At 39.4% G+C, this 24153-nt stretch overlaps 1 protein-coding gene across 2 annotated transcripts in view; it reads right to left on the bottom strand.

The window, feature by feature from the left end:
• Positions 1-24153, bottom strand: part of LOC124131835 (inactive tyrosine-protein kinase 7-like) — a 137282-nt gene that overhangs the window by 65605 nt on the left and 47524 nt on the right. For both annotated transcript variants that reach the window (XM_046495326.2, XM_046495328.2), the window contains exon 3: positions 15954-16089. In XM_046495326.2, the coding sequence (XP_046351282.2) occupies positions 15954-16089 (136 nt within the window). The remainder of the gene's footprint in view (positions 1-15953; positions 16090-24153) is intronic.

Here is a 24153-nt window from a genome sequence, read left to right as displayed (position 1 = left end):
TAGACCTCTCTACTGACAGCTTCCAAATCCAATTTGCATTTTTTTTCAAATAATTAGTCCATTGAAAAATAAAAGGAAAAACGTATTAATTACATATCCTAATATTGTTACTTATGGCATTTTTCCCTAAAAGTGTATGAGCCCTTTATCATTGCCTATATCAAATTAGAATATTTCTTCTAAATGATCTTAATAAAATGAAATCATCATATAAACAACTATGTCAACACCAGGTTACTCAAACATCTCACATAAACTAAACATTTATGTAAGTTTAATTTAAGCCAATTGCAACCATGGGGCCTTCGGGCTCAAATTTCACCAAAATGATTTGAAAATCTTTTTATGATTTTTTTTTTTTAACTCTCTAAATAAATGATGTTTTTATTCCCTACTACTTAGCCTCCGTCCCATCTACAATCTACCCTAATGACTCTACTTAGTACAATCTAGATGTCTCTGTAGAGATTACCACAGCACACTCAGGCCCGTTGCCTTATCTAGTCGTGGTGGTGATAGGCTAGACTTGCACAAGTCAATAAGGAAATGATTCTAAGTTTGAATCATGAAATAAATTATTAAATATAAACATTATATAAATAATAAGTTATCCTTTAAAAAGACTTGCATCCTTGTACTGTCCGCTTACCTAGACTTACCTATTATAATGATGAAATTAATATACAACCACTGACTTATCATTCAATGCTGCCTTGCAGCAAGGCTAGAGATAGGACTTCTCCATCACCTGCCCTGCAGCCAAGTCCTAGGAATCCCTTTTCCCAAAACGTCTCCGACAGAAGCTTTATGTTAAGAAAGTTTGATTTTTTTGAGTGGGTAAAGACTCTGGACTTCCACAGCCAGACAAAGTCATAATCATGACTGAAGGGAAAGAGAGTTTACCATTGTGGAGGACTTACAACAAGCCACACGCTCGCGACTTTTAAACCTTCGTCAATCTCCGAGCAGTGAAATACTCAGAATAGTCATGAACATAAAAGAAATAGGACAAATACCCCAAAGGGGGTTGCTCTTGGAAAAATTTAACTGCCACTTCCCAGTGCACAAGGGAGATAAATCCTTATCTTGTATAAACATTTTCATCAACAAAGCTGTGCATGTCTTCACCCAGTTGCCAATACTGATACTTCTATGTCCAGACACTATCACTGCTCTTGTATATACACAACTAGCCTGTCAATCAATATCCTGTTCCATTATCAAGACAGTATTACTTCTCACATATATTTATTTCCGTCTTCTCGTTAACTTCAGCACTAAAAACTTTATTCATATCTGATAAGGTAACTTAATTTGAATGCAATGACTTATACCTGAGTAGTCCTGCACCATGACTGTGGAATTTATATTTTTATAATTATTATTTATTAAATGCCTGGGCAGGTCTAGATCAAGCTAACTCAAGTCTAGTTTCCTTGATTCCACACAGCAGAGGAGGAAAAGTTCTTTCGAAAAGAATAAATTATTTTAAAGAAATGTTTTCATACACTAAGTGGTAGTCTAATAACTATGGAGCCCTCATAAAGAAAGGCAGCATAGGACAAAGATTTATTGACACCTTTATACAACACTCTACGCAACTTCTTTATCATGAGTGAGTGAGTTTGGTTTCATGCCGCTTTTAGCACTATTCCAGCGGTATCACGGCGGAGGACAGAGGAAATGTTCTTCACACGTTGTACCAATGTGGGGAATCAAACCTGGGTGCTTGGCGTGACGGGTGAACGCTTTAACCACTCGACTACCCCACCACCCCTCTGTACACAACATTTTGGCATATGCTTACTCCTTCATCACCTCGCCGCGAATAGCTGCAAGATTGCTGATGCGGCGTTAAGCAAAAATTACTCACTCACTCACTCCTTCATCACCTGAAGGAGGAGCAAGTATATACTGTGAAACGTTGTGTTCCTCATAATAAAGAAGTTGACATCCATAAATTTTCTCTCTCACGTGTATCACTTCTTAATGCCATTCAAAGACTTAACTCACTGATTATTTATATGTAATCAGGCAATCTACAGCTAGTTTTTGTGGACATGCATGTACTATTTATCTACTAGAGAATCATCACACAAAACCACATGGACCTCTGACACAGGAACAGGAGAAACACATAAAGTTTGTTGTAACTCTGGGTTTATCAATGCAAGTTCTCCTCCTATCCTAGGCACTAGACCGCGACCAGGATCTAGACAAACGTTATCAGTTGCATCACTTGTAGCAAATGACAAATAAGAAACATGTTTGAATTTGAGCATAGTTGAATACTGCACAACATGAAAGATGGCATTTGGCTTTAAAACATCATAGCCACAAAACCAAACGAACCACAGCCAGCCAACATGTTAGCAATCACTGGATCTAAAAACTATCAATGTTAGAAACATTAAATGTAAAAGAGCATAATTTTGACATCCATGAGAATTTCAAGAGTCTAGCAGATGTCTGTTGATAAGTATAGGCTTACATTATCAGCTGTCAGGGGAGTATGATCCCCTGGTGTTCATGGCATTGTGCAGGTAACATTATAAGGAGTACCCTGAGCCTCCTGTCATATTCATAGTCTTTACCTATGTCCTCTTTAGCACTGATGCCACAATCTTTTCCAATTTTTCTTTAACTGCCTGTCACAGGTTTGTTCGGGATCACCTAAACTGTACAATGGCAGAGGCAAAAGCAGCAGCATTCGTGAAGCCACCCGCTGGTACCTAGTCAATGTCATCAGACGGTGTCACACATTTGCACATCACTCTCAGACTCTTGCTGGTAAACAGCATAAAGGCATAGCACAGCCCTCCGAAGTAACCCTGGCCTCTAATCACAGCATAACAACATGAATTCTGATCCTATCTGCCCAACAACTACTTCAAAGCTAATAGAAAACGTCAATCACACAAGAGCTTTGGAGAAATCATAGCTGCAAGTACAATAGAGGAAGGCTTTCACGGTCGTGCGAACAAAACTAGTCAGTCACAGAGTGGATCCGCAACAAATGCTACTTGCTTCCCATTTTAACAACTTATCTTGTTGTTTTACAAGTCTCACTGAAGGCTTCTAGCAGACAGGCATCTAGGCTGTGATATCAGGAAGACTGCATCACTGTCAACTCATCTTACATATGAAAAGAGACGGGAGGACCAAATCATTTCAACTGACAAAAATTGTTTATCTTTTCTTTTCAAAACAGCAGTTGACATGTTTCCACAGCAGAAACCAGATATCAGTTATGTGAACAAAGATCACATTCTCCTAACTTCTAAGAAATGTTACAACTTAGCCACTGTTGTCGATTTCAACTTTCTCAAGATTTGGGCTATTATCTTCCATACTGGAATAGAGTGTATTTGACAAGTAGATTTGGTCCATTGTTCTATAGCTAAACTAGACAGAGAATCCCTAATCATTGATCACAACATTTACAAAAGTGTACAATTGACAATGACATGTTTCCCAACTTGGTGGATATCCCTTCTTCAAATGCTTCTCCTACTTTCATGATATGTCCAAACAAATTTTCATTCATCAAAAACATTTTCTTGCGAAATATGTAAAACCTAACAAAATGTAGCCATTTACAACTCAAAACCAATATTAAAAATGACAATGTTTAAAAAACAAAATTTGAATCCTGAGCTCATTGCAATTATTAGTCTCATGTAATCAGCATCATGGCCATGTTTTACCACACATCCAGCACCATCAATGTCATTTGGGGGGAATCAAATATGTAGTTTCTGCAGCTTGGCTGCTGCAAAGAAACTCTCATCACAAACAATTATTGTAATTTCCAGAATCTAAGCTGACTAATTTCATTTATTAAGCCAAAATTTCACCAAAGAGGAACAAGCCCATAAAAAAACATTGCTTCCCAACTCCTGCTAAATGACAGATTACTTTGACAGGTCCATAGGAACAGGTATTTATTACATGTCAGTGGGGAGATATGAGTGACAACTGAATATCGCATGACACAAATGATGTATTCTGACCCTTTCTAAGTGTTGACTAGCTTTCTAAATATCAGCAAGATGGATCCTTTGAGATTTCACCATAGAATTAGTGAGTACATATCTTTTTTATGAGTATTGGATAACCCAAGATTTTTTGTTCATGTTTGGATCCCGGCCTTAAGAAAACAGCATCAGTAATAATTGTCCTGATTGTCAGATCTCAACATATTCCACATAGTTTGTCTGTGTCCTTCCCAAACCAGACCCGTGAAGATTTTGGGGTAGAATAGGTCTTCAGCAACCCATACTTGCCGTAAAAGGCGACTATGCTTGTCATAAAGGCGACTAATGGGATCGGGTGGTCAGGCTCGCTGACTTGGTTGATGCATGTCATTGATCCCAATTGCGTGGATCGATGCTCATGCTGTCAATCACTGGATTATTTACAGACCGCCGTCATATAGCGGGAATATTGCTGAGTGCGGCCTTAAACAACAAACCAACCAACCAACCAACCAACCTTCCCAAACCAACAAGTCAGAGATTCTGTATTCAAGTAGAATAGGACGCATACTCCAGATGTGCTTTAACGACAAAGCCATCATGCATCTGATCCTCCTCCTGTCCCTTCCACATCCAACAATATCTTGAGAGAAGAGAAACCTAATATTGTATAGATATATGTTCCTTAATGAGGAAATGGAGCAGTACAAGTTATCACAAGTTGGTCAACTCTCGGAGGTAAATGGTGGCAGTGACGGAACCTTTCACCATTCTCTGGCAATGTTTGGTGGCATTAACGTCACCATAGAGATTTAACTGTCTGGCAATAACTGCGCCTCAGATTCCTTCCATAAACAAGTAAACTCACGCGATAAACATTTGGTAAAAATGTTACATAAAATCTGCCACCATCTTATCAAAGTCCTGGGTTTGCCAACCTTGCAGGGTTCCTAGTGCTACTCGCACAACAACTATCTATCAGTTCAACTATTTGAGAATCATGTTTCAGAAGTTTGTGTAACAATCCTAATTCCACAGTAAATATTGCCCACAGAGAAGCAATTATAAATGTCATAGATTTGCTGCTGGTAATTAGAACCCGCGTAGATTCTGTGTAGCGGCCACCCATTGGGAGCAGGCAGGGCCATCCTGGGCTGGAGTCAGTGCACAGCCAAGATAAGCACCCAACCTGGACATGCCCCCGTCTATAATCTGCCCCTACACACAGCAAATGCCTAATTTACCAAAATGTTTAAATTATTTGAGATAATTATCATTTTTGAGATTAGAGCCTGGTATTTCTGAGAGTTTTCTTAGTACATAATTTGAAATTCTTTTCAATTATATAAATATATTCCCTCCTCAGGAAATCTCCTTAATTTGTTTTCAGTATGAATATCTATTTTGATAACAAATAAGCCTGTTTCCTTTTGTGCAGCTGCCGAGAGCCTGACGAGGCAAGAATAGCAGGCGAAATTAGCATTTGGGTACAGATTCACTTTCTAGTTCGAAATTACACAAACTTGAAAACATCTCTCATATCCATTATTTATGCAGTAGCTACTCTCGACCAAAAGTTGACATTCTCACATGGTGGTAAAGTTGCTGAATACAAACACTGCGAGAGCTGTGTTACAGGAAGGTGTGAGACAGATAGATGTACGCAATGACAGTAGGCAGGGACGGGTTGAGGGTGGGTAACTGAGGCAGGGTGGGATTGAGGGTGGGTAACTGAGGCAGGGTGGGTGTGAGGGTGGGTAACTGAGGCAGGGTGAGGTTGAGGGTGGGTAACTGAGGCAGGGTGGGATCGAGGGTGGGTAACTGAGGCAGGGTGGGATCGAGGGTGGGTAACTGAGGCAGGGTGGGATTGAGGGTGGGTAACTGAAGCAGGGTGGGATTGAGGGTGGGTGGGGTTGAGGGAGGGTAACTGAGGCAGGGTGGGGTTGAGGGTGGGTAACTGAGGCAGGATGGGATCGAGGGTGAGTAACTGAGGCAGGGTGGGATCGAGGGTGAGTAACTGAGGCAGGGTGGGATTGAGGGTGGGTAACTGAAGCAGGGTGGGATTGAGGGTAGGTAACTGAGGCAGGGTAGGGTAGGGTTGAGGGTGGGTAACTGAAGCAGGGTGGGATTGAGGCTGGGTGGGGTTGAGGGTGGGTTACTGAGGCAAGGTCGGGTTGAGGATGGGTAACTGAGGCAGGGTGGGATCGAGGGTGGGTAACTGAGGCAGGGTGGGATCGAGGGTGGGTAACAGAGGCAGGGTGGGATTGAGGGTGGGTAACTGAAGCAGGGTGGGATTGAGGGTGGGTGGGGTTGAGGGTGGGTAACTGAGGCAGGGTAGGGTTGAGGGTGGGTAACTGAGGCAGGGTTGAGTTGAGGGTGGGTAACTGAGGCAGCGTGGGTGTGAGGGTGGGTAACTGAGGCAGCGTGGGATTGAGGGTGGGTAACTGAGGCAGGGTGGGTGTGAGGGTTGGTAACTGAGGCAGCGTGGGATTGAGGGTGGGTAACTGAAGCAGGGTGGGATTGAGGATGGGTAACTGAGGCAGGGTAGGGTTGAGGGTGGGTAACTGAGGCAGGGTTGAGTTGAGGGTGGGTACCGAGGCAGCGTGGGTGTGAGGGTGGGTAACTGAGGCAGCGTGGGATTGAGGGTGGGTAACTGAGGCAGGGTGGGATTGAGGGTGGGTAACAGGCAGGGTGGGGTTGAGGGTGGGTAACTGAGGCAGGGTGGGATTGAGGGTGGGTAACTGAAGCAGGGTGGGATTGAGGATGGGTGGGGTTGAGGGTGGGTAACTGAGGCAGGGTGGGATTGAGGGTGGGTAACTGAGGCAGGGTGGGGTTGAGGGTGGGTAACTGAGGCAGGGTGGGATTGAGGGTGGGTAACTGAGGCAGGGTGGGGTTGAGGGTGGGTAACTGAGGCAGGGAGGGATTGAGGGTGGGTAACTAAGGCAGGGTGGGTGTGAGGGTGGGTAACTGAGGCAGGGTGGGATTGAGGGTGGGCAACTGAGGCAGGATGGGTTTGAGGGTGGGTGGGGTTGAGGGAGGGTAACTGAGGCAGGGTGGGGTTGAGGGTGGGTAACTGAGGCAGGGTGGGGTTGAGGGTGGGTAACTGAGGCAGGGTGGGTAACTAAGGCAGGTTGGGTTTGAGGGAGGTCGTTGGTAAGCTGATTTAGCTCCTCAGGTTTAAGAAACACACCTGGTATGGTTGCCATAGTCATAAGAATGCTCTGCAGAACAGTGCAGCCCTGATTAGATGCTATTTGACAGTTAAGAGCACAATATCACAAGTAAAGGATGTCACTGATACAGAGAAAAACAGGAATTGAACCGGACCATGTTGAGAGTGATAGCATAACCACAGATCAGGATTTGTGACTGTTCTTCTGCTAAAGCCTTCATGGTGGAGAAGAACTGGGTGGGATGCTGCCTGTGTTGTATGTGTGAGTGCCCTGTGCCCTGTGCCTTCCCCACCCCTAGGGAGGGGCCCACAGTGCATAAGCCATCATCTGCATGACGGCCATCGCTGCTACATCAGCCGAAGTAGACGTGTAAACTGACTGTTTAATCACTGACCAAAACCATTCCTCACCCACACACAGACAAAACATGGCGATCACTAGCAGAAGATACTTTAAACATCTCATAAAGCAGCCGAAGCCCCCTTTCAATGGATCACACATGCAGGAAGCCAGCCCATCATCTCCGTGGGACGTTTGGTAACCATCACGGCCCATGTTTCCATGGTACGACAAGCGCTGCAGCGAAACCTATATCCCTCTGACCAATACCCAAAAGGACACCATCTACCAGTCTTTAGCCATTAAACTGTTTTCCTGATAACTGCTTGTTGACTTTCCAATTCTAAAGTAACTAAATATTAAGGAAAGGTTGACAGAGGGTCATCTCTCCCAGCTCTCTATGATCTGTTGTGCAGCTAACAGTATCCACATGGGTATCACCACCCATACCAACATGCTCAGCATGTTTCTAATAAAACAGATACACTTTCGCTTAAGTTTAACACACCTTAATTACTTTCATATGACGTATGGGGATATACAGACATAACTGACATAGCAATACTGTTAATGGACCAAAATAGTATAAAAAAGGATTAAAGAAAACAAATGACATAACATGCTTTATAAAAAAACTGACGTGAAGTCACATGAAAATATTCTACAAATCACCAGAACATGTTCTAAGTAGCACAAGCATCTCCTTATTTACAAATGGTTCAAACAAACGGCATCTAAAACAGGACTTGATTGATAAATACACTTTAAACAAATATTTTTCCCAAATGGTGGACTACAACTGGTTGAATGCAGTCATCGTGCATTAAAGAAATGAAACTTTAATGCTTTGATGCCGTAACTTGATTTTGTATGTGAGTGACACAGGATGATTCACAAAGAATTCAAGGCACATTGTAGTAATGCTTCGCTAAAAATTATGATGTATCACTTTGTGGTTGGACAGCAAACAGCATTTTGAGGACAGTTGTTGCCACACGCAAGTGTTGCCGTTGTGTAAGAAAACACCAATGTCGCCCAAAGATGGCGATTCCAAAGGAACAGTGTCATATCAAATTTTGAGAAAACATTTCAGACATGGAAAAAATACAATTCTCCGTTCCCTCAAAGGAAAACAGATTAAATGACTTTAAAACCCGATGGACTACAGCAGTTTAGGTTCTGTCACACTCTTTGTTTAAACAAGCCCAGCCTCTGGCAAAAACCATGGCACTTGAATTATCCAATATGAATTATTTTTGTAACTTCAATTCCACACTTGCATTCTGTTAATCTGCAACTAAAAATTTACTTGCCTTTAAAGTCCCTTGAGCATTTAATAGAACAAAGAAAACTTTAATTTCAATGAAATTAACAAAGGCAATTGCTTGAAAATGTGAAAAAAGAGCCAGAAGGTTTAAGCGAAAGAACTTGATTAGCTGATTAAAGTTTAACTTTTAACAAGTCCCAGACTGAGACGTGTATTTTCGAATGAGATGTTAGATGCATGGTGAATTACTTCATTACAGGGAATCTGACAATTTTTTATCGTCTAAGTAAATGCTTGGATTCCATTCCCCAATTACCGGGACATTCGTAATTAAATCTATGAGTCATGTAATTATTGTAATCAAGCTCACTGGTTTATCATCATACATCCTAATTTACATTTTCAGACCAGAATAATTCTTTAAAAAAATATAAAAAAATGTTTTAATATTCATTACACTTAGTATACATCTTTATACATGGAATTAGGTTTGCAAAAATAGATGAAGAACGAAGTTGTACAAAAGAAAACGAACTTTTAGCATCTGCCCATCTTTCACAAGAATCCTTCCCATCAAAGGAGCAACCACGTAATCACCATGCTCCATCCCTCGTAGAGTCCTAATGAGCAATATTAACATAGTACATAAAATATCAATTAAAAACCAATTTAAATCTGAATAAAAACCAAGGGTGCTGAATCTTAAACAAGAGTTAGCTAATGATGAATAGCCTGTAAATTATCCAAACTCAGTGACCCACAGCAAATTGCTGGCAAAGACGTAATTTTCACATTGATTAGAAGTCTCAATGATGCTTTCCTTGAAACTGCTAATGTTATTGCACTGTCATTTGAAGAAAGACAAAACAAAACATGTCCCATTCACACTCCCTGACTGCCCAGCGCCTCTGTAGGGTATTAAAGAACGGTAGGAGAAAATTACAGGCTGATTCTAGTCTCTGTTTGTTTTTTGTCAAAATGACAAAACTAAGAGGTATTCTGAAACATCACAAAATTTATTCTGATTCTTCAATTACAGATGGTAAGGAGAAAACCTCCTGGTTCTCTGTCAGTATTTCAAAGACAATCCACACGAGAGAATACGCTTTCAAGCCTTCAAGCGTGATGTCAGATTTCATTTAGGCTCAGTTGACAAAATTAGATTGAGAGGCCCACAGAGATTATATAATTTCCCTCACAAAATTTTCCACATGAACTCCAAACACATTTGGAAGGTATGAATTATTTATATTAAAAGTAAGAAAGGAATAATTACTCAAAAATCATCTTCTTTGACAAAAATCTGAGGCTATCGTAATCAATCACTGATACTTGTTATATCTTCAAGGACTTGAGATATTTTTAAGTCCAGTTTTTAGGTCACCAAGTCACCTGTTAACTAATTATCTCACAATCAAAGTAAAAAGCAGCCCTCAGTATCCATCTAAAAAAAACCTCTTCAGAGATAGCATCACTGGGATTCAATAAGGTGATGATGCTAGAATTGTCGGTGTTCAATTTAGGTGTTTTTCAAATACAGAAGGACCCTGTCCGTCCAAGCACCTCCTATTCCAGAGTGTTTTCTTACTTATTGTGACACATATGAAATCAATGTAGCCCACAACAGCCTTGCCATAGTAATTAAAGTTAAATAAAATATATTTGGTTCACGGTAAAAGCCTAAGATCAAATTGCATGTAGTTCCAGAAAGACATATGCTTAAAACAGATGCTTAATTTACAATACAAACTAAAACAGACTAAAACAACCAAATATGTAACTATTATATTCAACAAGCACAAACTAAAACAGACTAAAACAACCAAATATGTAACTATTATATTCAACAAGCACATTTGAGCAATCATTTCACACAGCAAATTTTTTTCCATGAATTTCTAGACCCAGTATAAAAGGCAGGTGCTTAAAACGATTAAAAAGAATTTAGGAAAAATATATATATTGTTTGCCCTGTATATATACTACTCAAAAGAAGTTAAAGAACATCCAACTCTTTTTATATATGATTAGAATCTGTCATGTCAATAACTATAGTCCTATGAAAAACTTGGGTGTTCTTGAACTTCTTTTGAGTAGAAAATAACTACAATTGGACAGGTCACAAGATGATGAACTTTATCAGATACCCAAACATGAATCTCGTCAAAAACACATTGTAATGCTTAGTGTATGAGGGAGAGTGACATTTGGTATTTATTTGGCTCACTTGAGCCTGATGGCCGGATATCTTACTTCATGTGTGAAGAGACATCAGCAAGGGGTAGAACCCCCCCAATCCACATGTCCTCCAGCCCCACTGCCGGGGTATCATGTCTGCCCTTTCCACCACTCCACACAGAGTGGAACACAATCTCTTCAAGACCACATTGAACCACTCACATTTACCTCCTCAAGTTTCAAAGCTATTGCAGCTATTGAGCGAAAAACCTATTGAAAAGTTTTCTTGAACTCATGCTCCTTGTAAATACTTCGAGCCATTTCAAACAGACTAATTTTTAAAATGTGCCCTGTTACATTTTTATTTGAATTTTTGAATAAAGTTATCATATTTCAACACAAAGGAAATAGATTTTGGAAGCGATTCCATTAGTTTGAAATGGATTGATCAGAAAGGCAGTTGAGCACTGCAAATATCATGTGTTATGTGAGGAAAATGGACCCCTTCAGAGCGGAGAGGAACATTTGCTTCGAGTGTGGTGTCACTACGAGGGCAATACTTGAAGGAAGGATCAAAATACATTCTCCTGCTTTCAAGTAGGTCTTGTGCATTAACAATTGTCTTTATGTATCAGTTTGATGTAACAGTGATGTTCAGCTTCATAAGAAGATCATTTTCAAAGCTGGTGCCGCTTGCCCCAGGACCAAATGCCATGTTCAAACATACAGAGTGGAATCCTAGAGAGAGGTCTGAGACGCTGGCAGCAACGGCAGCAGGCAATGTCTCCAGCTCTACTCCACTGATGGGACTCTGTTCTTTGATATAGGCTTTGCTAATGTGAGCATCCTTGGTGTCTCTGTAGGATCACCTTTGACAATAGCCACTCAGGCTTCCATGGGAAACAGAGAATATGCCCAACAGAATCTCCACACTTCACTCAGAACATAAAGACTCTAGCTGGCAGCTAGAATAGGCCATTAATTTGACCATGATGAGACAACAGGTCACACACCTGATCAGATGCACAAGGAACTAAGAGGTGCTGCTTTTGTTACAACTACTGTTACATAAGCTGGATGCTGCTTACTGACAACTACAGTTACAAAAGAAAGATGCTACTTTCTTACAATTTAATACTGTCATACAAGTAAGATGCTACTTTCTTACAATTTAATACTGTTATACAAGTAAGATGCTACTTTCTTACAATTCAACACTGTTATACAAGTAAGATGCTACTTTCTTACAATTCAATACTGTTATACAAGTAAGATGCTACTTTCTTACAATTTAATACTGTGGTACAAGTAAGATGCTACTTTCTTACAATTTAATACTGTTATACAAGTAAGATGCTACTTTCTTACAATTTAATACTGTTATACAAGTAAGATGCTACTTTCTTACAATTTAATACTGTTATACAAGTAAGATGCTACTTTCTTACAATTCAACACTGTTATACAAGTAAGTTGCTACTTTCTTACAATTCAATACTGTTATACAAGTAAGATGCTACTTTCTTACAATTCAATACTGTTGTACAAGTAAGATGCTACTTTCTTACAATTCAATACTGTTATACAAGTAAGATGCTACTTTCTTACAATTTAATACTGTTATACAAGTAAGATGCTACTTTCTTACAATTTAATACTGTTATACAAGTAAGATGCTGCTTTCTTACAACTGCATTGTCTTTCTTACAATTCAATACTGTTATACAAGTAAGATGCTGCTTTCTTACCACTAGTGTTACTAAAGGTAAACTGTCTTTATCTCAGCTAATGTTATACAAGATGCTGCGAATGTTACCTAGTCTTTCGTAGTACTATTGTTACACAAGAAATATGCTGCATTCTTAAAACTATTGTTACACAAGGTAAATGCTGCTTTACTACAACTACTATTACACAAGATAAATACTGCTATCCTACAACTACTGTGACGAACATTGGCTGTTATTTTCTTCCAACTATTGCTACACAAGGTGGATGCTGCTTTCCTACAACTACTGTTATGCAAACTGGTCGGCAAATTGTCATGTAGGTTACTGCAAAGGACTTTATCATTTATTTAATCTTTTCAGTAAATGTAATCTAATAGCATGAACAGGATCAAGGAAGTCTCTGACCACACCGCCAGTTTATCAAAAGGTTTGAATTCTATGCCATAGAACAAGGAAAATAACATAGAACGCATGTCTTGTAAATTGCAACCAATCAGCCCCATGTACGATGGCATGTTTCACAATGTTCATACATATTCCTTTGAAAATCTTAAAAGACCTGGACTGACATTACATGCCACAAAGAATGATAGGTCATAGCAATAACTAATAACTCACATTATCTACAACTGTTTAAGTGTAGACCCCCAGAGCGGAACTCATGCACTACTTCAAATATTTTTCCATTAGAACCTTTACTACTGTAATCTCCAAGATAATGAACGCGGTAAAGTGCTTGTCAACCAATAACACTTTACAATTGTGAGGCCGCAAATGTTTCTCCTTGAAACCACGAGTTGTCAAAATGTTTTCTTGTTTTGTTGAACTAAATGCATGGCAAACCTCCCACCTAGCTGGTGTGTGTGTATATGAACGAAACTGCTGGGTTTATGGTAAACAGGCAAGCTGAGGAAAAGACTGGAGAGGCATTTGTCAGGTAATGGTTCTATGATTAAAGTTAGTTGAGGGGCACGGGTGGCCCAGTTGTCCAAGGCTCCACAATTTGCTGCGCAGAGTTGTGTCTCTTGGCAAGCTAGAAACCTATGATCATGGGTTCGAATCCTGGTTCGCCCCTATTATGGTTCTTGGTTTTTCAGCACCATACCATGTTTATGGGTTTCACTAAAGTGATAAATGTCTGAGACCTGCTTCACTTCAGGTTTTCCTCAGATATTCAGCTGACACATTGTGATATAACTGGAATACTGTTCAGAGCGGCGTCTAACCCAAATCACTCACTCACTCACTATGGTTAGTGGAAGGAGTGTCTGCAAGGAGAGCGGAAGGTCGGTGGTTGATCCCTGGCCACGTCATACCAAAAGACGTTAAAAGATGGTACTTGCTGTTTCCCTGCCTGGCGTTTGGCATCATGGGGATAAAACAAAGAATGGTCGGCTCTCGGTCAGTATACTGTGTCTGAGTGGGGTATCATTGTTAATAAACTGTGGCATGTTATCTCAGTGGGCTAGCACTATAAAACTGGCATCAATCCAGACTTACAAGCAGCCACAAACACGCATGCATGCACCCACCCCCCCCCACCCCACCCTCCAACAGGGACAAATGCCTGCCATTTTGGTGGTCCTCTGAACTGAGGAAATCACTCACAGCCCCCCCAGGCATGTCACGGCTCAACTGAGGACACTGAGTGGACCATTATGGCACTATGGCAGAGAACACATGACGTTGGCATGGCCATGTGGCTCAAAGAAAACCTGAATGAAACTGATATTGGCCAAAAAACAACCTGGTATTGTTCACATTGTTGTTGGAAAGGGGCAGTGGGTTACATAACCGAACAGCCCAACCATTGTTGAATTTGTCAAAACTATGTGGTTCTGATTTCAGAAAATTTATTCTAAAAACACCGATTAAGCAAACATTTTGAAAAGAATTACACTAACGTGAAGACAGCCTTATCTCATTTGTAAAGAAAATAGCACAAGCTGTCAACATGCGGAACTGATTGCATCGTGGTAACTATCCATTCTTGTGGGACGAGGAATATGTCTAACCCGTAACCTATCTAAATAAATTGTACATAACATGTGGCTAAACGGTCCTCGAAATCTTAGCAATCCATATTGCTTTTCCTTCTGAAATACCATTTACAAATATTTTTTCAAATTTGACAAGTTTAACTTTTTTGGGGTTGGCATAATGTATAAAATATGCACAGGTTATAGACAATTGTTTTGTATATGCAACTGTTTAACATGTATTTGAGCACACATTAAACTCAGGATCATTCAGGCTTGTTCCATAGCATTAAAAAATCATAAACAGTTCTTCTACAACATATATAGTGTTCAACCAGTAATAACAGTGTTGGGATTGATGCTACTATTTCTGCAGACAATTACAGTATTGGGAGTGATGCTACAATGTTCTGTAGACAATTACAGTGTTGGGAGTCAAGTACAATGTTCTGAAGACAATTACAGTATTAGGAGTTATGCTACAAGGTTCTGTAGACAATTACAGTATTAGGAGTTATGCTACAATGTTCTGCAGACAATTACAGTATTAGGAGTTATGCTACAATGTTCTGTAGACAATTACAGTATAAGGAGTTATGCTACAATGTTCTGAAGACAATTACAGTGTCGGGAGTGACGCTACAATGTTCTGTAGACAATTACAGTGTCGGGAGTGATGCTACAATGTTCTGTAGACAATTACAGAGTCGGGAGTGATGCTACAATGTTCTGTAGACAATTACAGTGTCGGGAGTCATACAACAATTTTCTGTAGACAATTACAGTGTCGGGTGTCATGCTACAATGTTCTGTGGACAATTACAGAGTCGGGAGTGACGCTACAATGTTCTGTAGACAATTACAGTGTCGGGAGTGATGCTACAATGTTCTGTAGACAATTACAGAGTCGGGAGTGATGCTACAATGTTCTGTAGACAATTACAGTGTCGGGAGTCATACAACAATTTTCTGTAGACAATTACAGTGTCGGGTGTCATGCTACAATGTTCTGTGGACAATTACAGTGTTGGGAGTCATGCTACAATGTTCTGTATAGACAATTACAGTGTCGGGAGTGATGCTACAATGTTCTGTAGACAATTACAGTGTTGGGAGTGATGCTACAATGTTCTGTAGACAATTACAGTGTTGGGAGTCATGCTACAATGTTCTGTAGACAAATAGTTACAAGGTTGAGTGGAATGTAAAATCATCAGTTATAACGGCAAGAAACATTGGCGAAGCAGTCACGTCAAACATTAGTTTACCAATGCTAGCATCTTCAGGGCTGTGTCAGTGATTAAACATACCTGAACTTGTTGTGGTACCAGAGAATGGAAGGTTCTGGGTTGCCTGTGATAACACACTTCAAAATGATGTCCACGCCAAGGGCCAGTTCTTCCTTCTTTGGGCGCTTCAGCTCCACCACTGCTGTCTCCGCAATCCCTGTAAGGAAGAATAAATATACTTAGAGATAGCTCACAATAACAGTGGATGTTATGTACACTCATCGGCGTGTTTTACTAACGCAAACATTTGTTTGGATTACGAAATAAGAAATCGTTGCTGCAAAGGAGAAGATAGGGTGGACTGTTATTGCTGGATGATGGTAGTGACAGTCTGATTGGGAGAAATTTGTAGTCCATATTTGTTTTCTCTCTCCAAATATATCAATATTACTAAACCACTAGTATGAAATGAGCTAGTTGTAAAACTCATGATGTCTTCATAATCGTCATGGGTTTTATACGATAAACATGGAGATTTTATTGTAAGGTTAAATGAACAATGTGAATCATTATGGAAATGAATCATATCATGACCAGTTGAAATATTGTCGGAATCGGCATTTTACGGAGCAACATAAAATCAATAGTGATGGCAATAAAGAGAATCAAGAGGAAGGATGTGTGGATTCAAGATTCAGCAACCATGATTTTTTTTTTAAAGAAGTCTTGACAAGGACGACATTGTGTCTGCTCATTGTGCCACACCTGGCACAGATCATTTGTGCTATATGCACATGTCGGACCTTTAACCCCTGCCAGCTCAATATGAAAACATCAAACAACACCAGTCTTGTTTCCGAATGACAGGATAGGATTTGACACAATGCCACATAACCAAGTACCACCAGGCTTTGAAACTCCCTGCTGATTTTGAGTATGTGCCAGAATTTCCGACCATCTTTCAAATCGCTCGAGCCACAAGTCTATACAATAGAGACCCAGCCTAATCTCCTCCTGAGACGTACATCTTAACTTCAATTAACAATTACATCTCCCACAGAATAATGCTGTAATTTCTCTTTCATACTCTAGCAATGGCCAAGCCTGACCGTGAATACATCTAGAATACTTTGGCAGTCAAACATGGACTTGGATGTGAAGGTGTCGTCTGCTCGTCAATGGAAGTCGTTATACTGTGTGATTAGTTTATATGAATGCCCCTCATCTTGTTAACCCTTCTCTGTAGGTGCTATCTATAGGCAAGCCTACCAAACAATTGGGGAAACGTATTGAAGTGTATGACTGACTCATCTCCAACACCATCAGATACCAATGGTTTTAGGTATCAGAAGACCCTCACTACAAAGAACCTGTCATATCAATTTCAAAATTGGTAATTATTAACAAGTTAACAACAAAGCCAATCCTTAGTGTACCATAACCTGAACGTCATGGCAACCCTCTTTGTACACAACTTGTGTTTTCCCTACACAGTACACCAGTCAACCATCCTCAGGCTAAAGGATACCCTAGAACCCTCTCCTCCTGTGTTGGTCTTCTTCACCTGTGGAACTTTCAGCCAGTTTACCAATTAGAGGTCAGAATAGTTGTTTACTATGCTACGGTTCAGAGAGTTGAAATACACTGCCAGTCAGTGGAAAATGAGCTTTAAGTTTCAACAGTTAGAGAAAATAACCCTTGGCAATGTTTGTTTATTTTGACTGTGGACTGTAATAAAACTGTCAATTTCAACCCATCAGAAATCAATTACTGTCACTGTGTATGAAAACTTTGAGATCGTGTTACAATCATCTACATATTGTTGAAAACAGTGGGAATTAAGGCATCATATCACTTACGAGTTCAAATATGATTTATATACCTCCCACAGGTTATGCCCCTAAAAGCTATCATATCTGCCACTAACAATTTCAAATACCAGTACCTCACACAGTGCCTATTCTAAACTTTAATACCTAGGCAATTTAAAGTAACAAATTTTCATAATCTACCATAATCAGATTGGTGAAGTCCTGTCGGTGACTACAAAGCATCCTATATGGGTGTTGCTATCTGACAGAGCTCAGCGTACAGTGCAGGATTAGCGACTTTTACAGGAAGTCGGCCTCCTGCCGAGCTCAAAATAACCACCAACATTCCGTGTGGGGACATCACATTCATATGTGTAATGACAAACAAACCCAAAAAGTTGATCTTGTAAATGAAAGAAAAATAGTCATTATAACCCAAACCACTGTATCTCTTACAAATTCGGTAACTTGCAACTTCCTGTTACAGCTCTGGTTACCATGGAGCTGTAGGTACCAACAGGCACCCAAAGTCTTACATTCCTACTGGTTCCTCCATGAAGGAAAAAATAACAACTTTTTTTACACAAGTCAAACATACTGAAAATGCAAATGAGGGTTTATTTGTCATAGAACCCCGTAGAGTCATGCCACTGCAATGTGGTTAGAGTTACCTGCCCTTGCCTTGTATGCAGATCCTTCTGCCATTGGTGATAAGTGACAGGTCAAAATAAGAAACACAATTTTTTTCTCTATGCTCCAATGAGAAGACGAATATGTCCCCAAATTATAACAACTCCCCATATTGTAGCATTTTGATTGTTTTATTTTGTTTGTTTGTTTGTTTGTTGTTTAACGCCACACTCAGCGTGATTTGACGCACTTCGCGACGTAAGACCTGTTTTATCACAATATAGATCACGGTTATTGATCAGATTGCCTTGACGTGGCACCGCCATTTTGTTTGAAGCAATTGCAAGCGATACGCGAGGTTGAATCTGATTGGTTCATAGGAGAGGCATAGGAAGGACATAAATCGTAAAAAACACTGGTGGCGCTATGATTAAGAACTGGAATTCCAGCCTAGTTGGGTAAAGGTGGAAAGTGGACTTTTAAAGTCAGTTAACTCCCTTGCCTCGGGAAGATGGCTATATGATGGCGGTCTGTAAATAATCAAGTCTGGAACACACAATACAGTGATTGACATCATGAGCATCAATCCATTCAATTTGGATACGATGACATGCATCAACCAAATCAGCAAGCCTGACCACCCGATCCCGTTAGTCGCCTCTTGCGACAAGCATAGTCACCTTTAAAGGCAAACATGGGTTGCTGAAGATTAGAATGAGTAGAGCACCATGACTTAAATTACAGTATCGAAATAGGGACATTTTAAAAACATAGTGGGAATTGAACCCAGAAAGTGTGCTCACAAACCAACAACTGGAATCCAACAAATCCTTCGTTGTCTTTGAAGCATCAGGCAAAAATTCATACACTTAATGTTCATAAACTCTAAAACCCAATTTAACACTGGCAATCTTTTCAGCCAGTTTTGCAGTCATGTTCCAAAACAATTTACATTATTTGAAAAAGGGGATAAAAACATTCTCACAATCATTGCAAGTTGGCACACCTCTGGGAAATATGCGGAGTTGTTCATCTTGCCATGATGGCTCCACAATGAGGTGGCTAATTCCAGGGAGCCATCAGCAAGATTTATACCTGATAGAGACTCCATTCATTTACACAAGCAGAGAATTAGGGTGAGGAGACTTGACACAATCCCCAAACTTCTAATCGTAAAATCCCTGATCCTCCACAGGAGGGATAAGAATAGAAAGACAGATCTCATTTGTCAAGGAACAAGGCTGCCTTCAATTCACGATGTAATTGGCAATATCAAACCAAAATGAAACTAATCGCAAAGAACTTGGAACATTTACCCTGTAAATATCAACTGGATCATTAATCAATGAAATATATCATTAGCTTACTTAACGTAGTAGAAGAGCCATCTCCGAGAAATAGCTTGCGGTATAGGTTCATTTCCGTTTACTTAAAGACTTTCAGCAAGCATCAACAGTGAGAAAGCAACATCAAAACTTTTCAGTCAATTGTCAGCCGTCACATTTCTTCACACGTATCCAGCAACCAACACACATATCGGGGTATGATGACACACAAGATCAGCCAGTCAGGCTGCAGTTGGTTTCCATTCAACCACACACGCAAATTAACAGATAACAGATTAACAAATAACAGATAACATATAACACGCATCAGATTACAGTCACCATTTAATTTTCAAGGCTTGGTCCAGTTCCTTTGTCACAGCAAATCATTTTTTGTTTTCTAATTTGCATGCGAAACTGTAACTTTGCATATTAAATTTACAATTAATAGCTCATTTGTCTTTTCACAGACAAGGAAATTATTTCATCCACTCGGCAATAACATAAAACAGCATGGCTAGTGCACCTGTATGCTTCCCATTATTATAAAACTGACCCTCACAAAATACATCACCCTACCCGTCACATTTGAAGTGGAGTTAAACTTGGGCTGTAAGGGACATGTTGACACCTCATTGTAGACATTTAACCCTGAAACTGAAGCTTCTTGGCTTTACCTTCATTCCCCAAACAGCTCCTGGTGACCCTGCCAAATACCAGGCAAATTGTGGTTGCCTTGAATCTGTCCTGGCTGACATAATATGCAAGATTTCCATCAAAATTGGGAACATGATGTCATAATTCTGTCGCTTGATGTCACTATCTGTCATAAATACTGAGTTATGATCTTTGTGCAGTACAAAGGTTTGTCTGGCTAATATCAGCTTCAGGAGTCTCGTACAGCCTGCAGTCCCACAACTATTAAACGAGAGATTAATCTAAGACAAATAATTCATTGTTGGCCTGAGTCACGAAATACATTTTTTTTCATCATGACGAACATGAGAATGATATTCTCCTTTTCTGGTTGACACATGATGACATCATCCATCCCAGGTAGCACCATTCAAAGGGAGGTAATCATCTCACAGCATTAAACCTCTTAGAAATGCCACAGTTCATCTCATCCTCACACAAAACGCTGGCAAATCAAGATAGATATATCATATTGAAAACTGATATTTGATGCTACAAACATCCGACTTCTAATTAATCATTTTAATAAATATTGAAAAAAAATTTTGTTTTTGATGTAACAAAAAATATTTTAACATCAGGAATTCAACATGTGTTTATCTTAACTTCGATTTTCAGTTTAAACTGTGCCAGATTCCTACCTGTATCATATCATTGCTGGAACCTACCTACCTAATAATGCCATCCTTCAAAACACTCCTCATTACAAATAAATGATTATTGTCATTCTGAAGATATGCTTGCTTTTTATCATTTACTTGTCACCATCCCAACAAAAGCAACTGTATTACAGCAAAGAACAAGGGCAAAAGTGAGCGTGGCTCACTAATACCCCCGACCCGCCTAGTGTGTCAGTAGTTTCAAATTAAATAATGGATAGGGTTAGGGTTTGAAAAATTCATTAAAAAAAATGGAAAATTAATAAAAACAATTTTTTTCTTTTGACTGCACCCCTCCAGATGACACAGGTTATATGTAGTAAGTGTGAGATGAATACACTGAATAGTTTCAGAGAAATCGCGCAGACAAAGTTTTCGGACGGACGGACGGACTGAACCTTGGTTTAACTATATACCCCCCGACCTAAAAGGTTGAGGGGTATAATAATTCTTGCATAAATAGGTTCAAGACAGTAAACATCTACATATCAAAATTCAAAGAGTCAGTACCAGAAGAAGAAAAATTCTTGACTAACTCCTAAAACAATTTCCATTGGGCAGAAATGGCCAAAAAGCAATAAAATTATATGAATAGATCACTGAAAATCAGTGATGACACCAGGTGTTCACAAGCATGAAAAGCATGTCCTGCTCCTTGGGTACAACATCTTTAAAGTTTGCATTATTATGAAGCACTAACTCAACAATTATTTAAGACAAGTTATTGTAAAAATGTGGAGTGTCCTCTAGCTTGGTAAACACTCTAATTCTAGTTCTCATCTAAAAAGGCCTTCTGTTGGCAGTGTTGATGAAGTGGGGAGTATAACCTGCAAACTTATCGGGTAATCTTCCCCCAATTGTTGGCGAGACAAGGGGGGAGATTTACGAAGTGTGAAACAAACAGACAGCAACCAGAGCCTGCAGATCGTATCACACCCCGGTGCACCATATCTACAACCCATACAGGAGGCTGCACTGCACTGGGACTAGCATCAAATAAATCACATCAACTTTACACTTGTAACAAGATTGTTTACACATTTCATTGCAATTTGACTCTAATTCTATGGTCTTTAAATTTTTCACCTTTTCTCATACTAAAAACAGACAATAGCATTTTGTTAAGTATTCTGTTATATAAAGACGAAGTGTCTAAAATAACTAGTTTTACAACTTGTATCTCTTGTGTAGTCATGTGGAAAATATCATCTCTCACGATTTCACATCTAATGTTATTCTTAAATCTTCCTAATGTGTTATCATTGATAATATGCAACAACCGTAATACTTAATAACAAATTCATCACATCTAAATTCAGAGATATTCCAGATTTAAAAACAGAATTTCAAAAGCAGGACTACATTAGTAGCAAGTAATTATGCAATCTGGCTCTTCCAATCCTGTTTAATGGCTGATGGAGTCTTGACTGTAAGCAACTATTTTGATAGGCTGTAGCTTAAAGTCAAAGACCTCCCACAGCAGTGCCATAACAACTCGTATCCACTTTCAGTCTCTGTGACAGATTTATCAGGTTATCACCGTATTTCCACCATAACACCACAATGATTTATTCATTTAATCACACAGGAAAACTATTTCAGCTCCGAGCATCAACAAAGTGAACAGTGTGTTTGGAGAAAATATTTGAGGATCAAAATATTAACTTCAAGAAATATTGACAAGTCACCACTAAATTTGATGGATGGGATGATTACAGTTTAATACAATATTGCTTTAATTTGTGAAAGTGGATGAATTCGATCTAAATTTTGCAACTTAATTACAATGTTTTTTTCTAATTATTCAAATGTATGAATGACCATGAATAAACATAGTCGTCCTATTTGATTGAATATTATTTTGAAACATTGTCAGAAATTAATCTTTTAAAACCTTCAACATAGAAACTAATCCTTGCCGGTTAGGTTAGCAAACTGTGAATCTAAAGAACTCATTACTCAAAGGGGTTTTGTCAATCAATGCTTAATCACATGTCAAATTTGATAAATTCAGTATTGTGTCAAATTGTCAGTTGACAGATGTGACAATGCAAGAACTTTCACAGAAAATGTGAAACGCAATCAAATGGCCATTTGCCCAACATGATAATAGTTTGCTGGAGATATTCATTTTCTGGTGAATGGCCGAAGACACAGCACCGAGAGGCTGATTACAACAGGTAATCGTACCACAGGAAAAGACATTTATAAGACTACCTGTGATTTATGAGGCCCAATCAGAGAATCTGGTTGAGGAGGACCAAGGATGATATCCATTGTCACAATTTCGGAATCGCTCGAATCATAATAAAGCTTATTGTAAATTGGGAAAAGTTTTGGGTCGTTGTGTAAGCTATTAGAAAGGTTGGTTGATGATTAAAGGGTGTATTCTAGCTGCAGTAAACAAGCCATAAAGAGACTGCGTGAGTCAGCAAACAGCATATCAGCCAGAGTCAGGTGTAGAGAGGGTAATGGAATACCCCCATTGTCATACACGCCATTAGCCTCTATCTGGTGCTTACTCCAGGAAATTACACTCTGTGCTGAAGCGTTGGTGCCAACAATAAAATTTGCCACTCTCAGGCTCATAAAAATATTATGGAGCAAAATGAGCTGTGATAGGGTCTACAGCTGTATGCAGCAAATGATATAACACTGTAATACTTGGCCATTAAACGCATAAAATATTTTCTATGCCATTGAATCCACTCAAAGATGCTCGGGATGATTTATTACCGCTGGGTTTTTTTCAACCTGTCATTTGGCTACAACTAACAAGGTGAATGCAATTCTACATCAAATTGGAGGCTTGTCGGTGATACAATCAAAGGACTCAACAAAAACTGCTAACGCTCCAGCATTTCTATTGAATTTCAAACCATAAGATGTCTATTTGTTAAAACTAAAATCGCCACCTTTGCCAGTAACTCTCCTACTTAATGGCAGTTTTATGTGCCAACAGCAGGGAAGTGTCAGTGTTATGAAAGAGTAAGAAGGGAAAACATAGCAGGGCTTCCGACAGAAAGGCAAGAAATTCTACTTTATGGTATAATTGGCAGGATAATCTTCTCATAACCAGCACTCTATTGTTCCATTACTGTTAACTTTAATTTTGCGTCATAATCATGTTGACTCATAATTTCTACTTTTTCCTCCAAAT

Source organism: Haliotis rufescens, unplaced genomic scaffold (assembly GCF_023055435.1).
Source record: "Haliotis rufescens isolate VD_foot unplaced genomic scaffold, xgHalRufe1.0.p SCAF_3, whole genome shotgun sequence".
Classification (NCBI taxonomy): domain Eukaryota; kingdom Metazoa; phylum Mollusca; class Gastropoda; order Lepetellida; family Haliotidae; genus Haliotis; species Haliotis rufescens.
The sequence above is the reverse complement of the archived record's forward strand: the minus strand, read 5'-3'. Positions and strand labels throughout refer to the sequence as shown.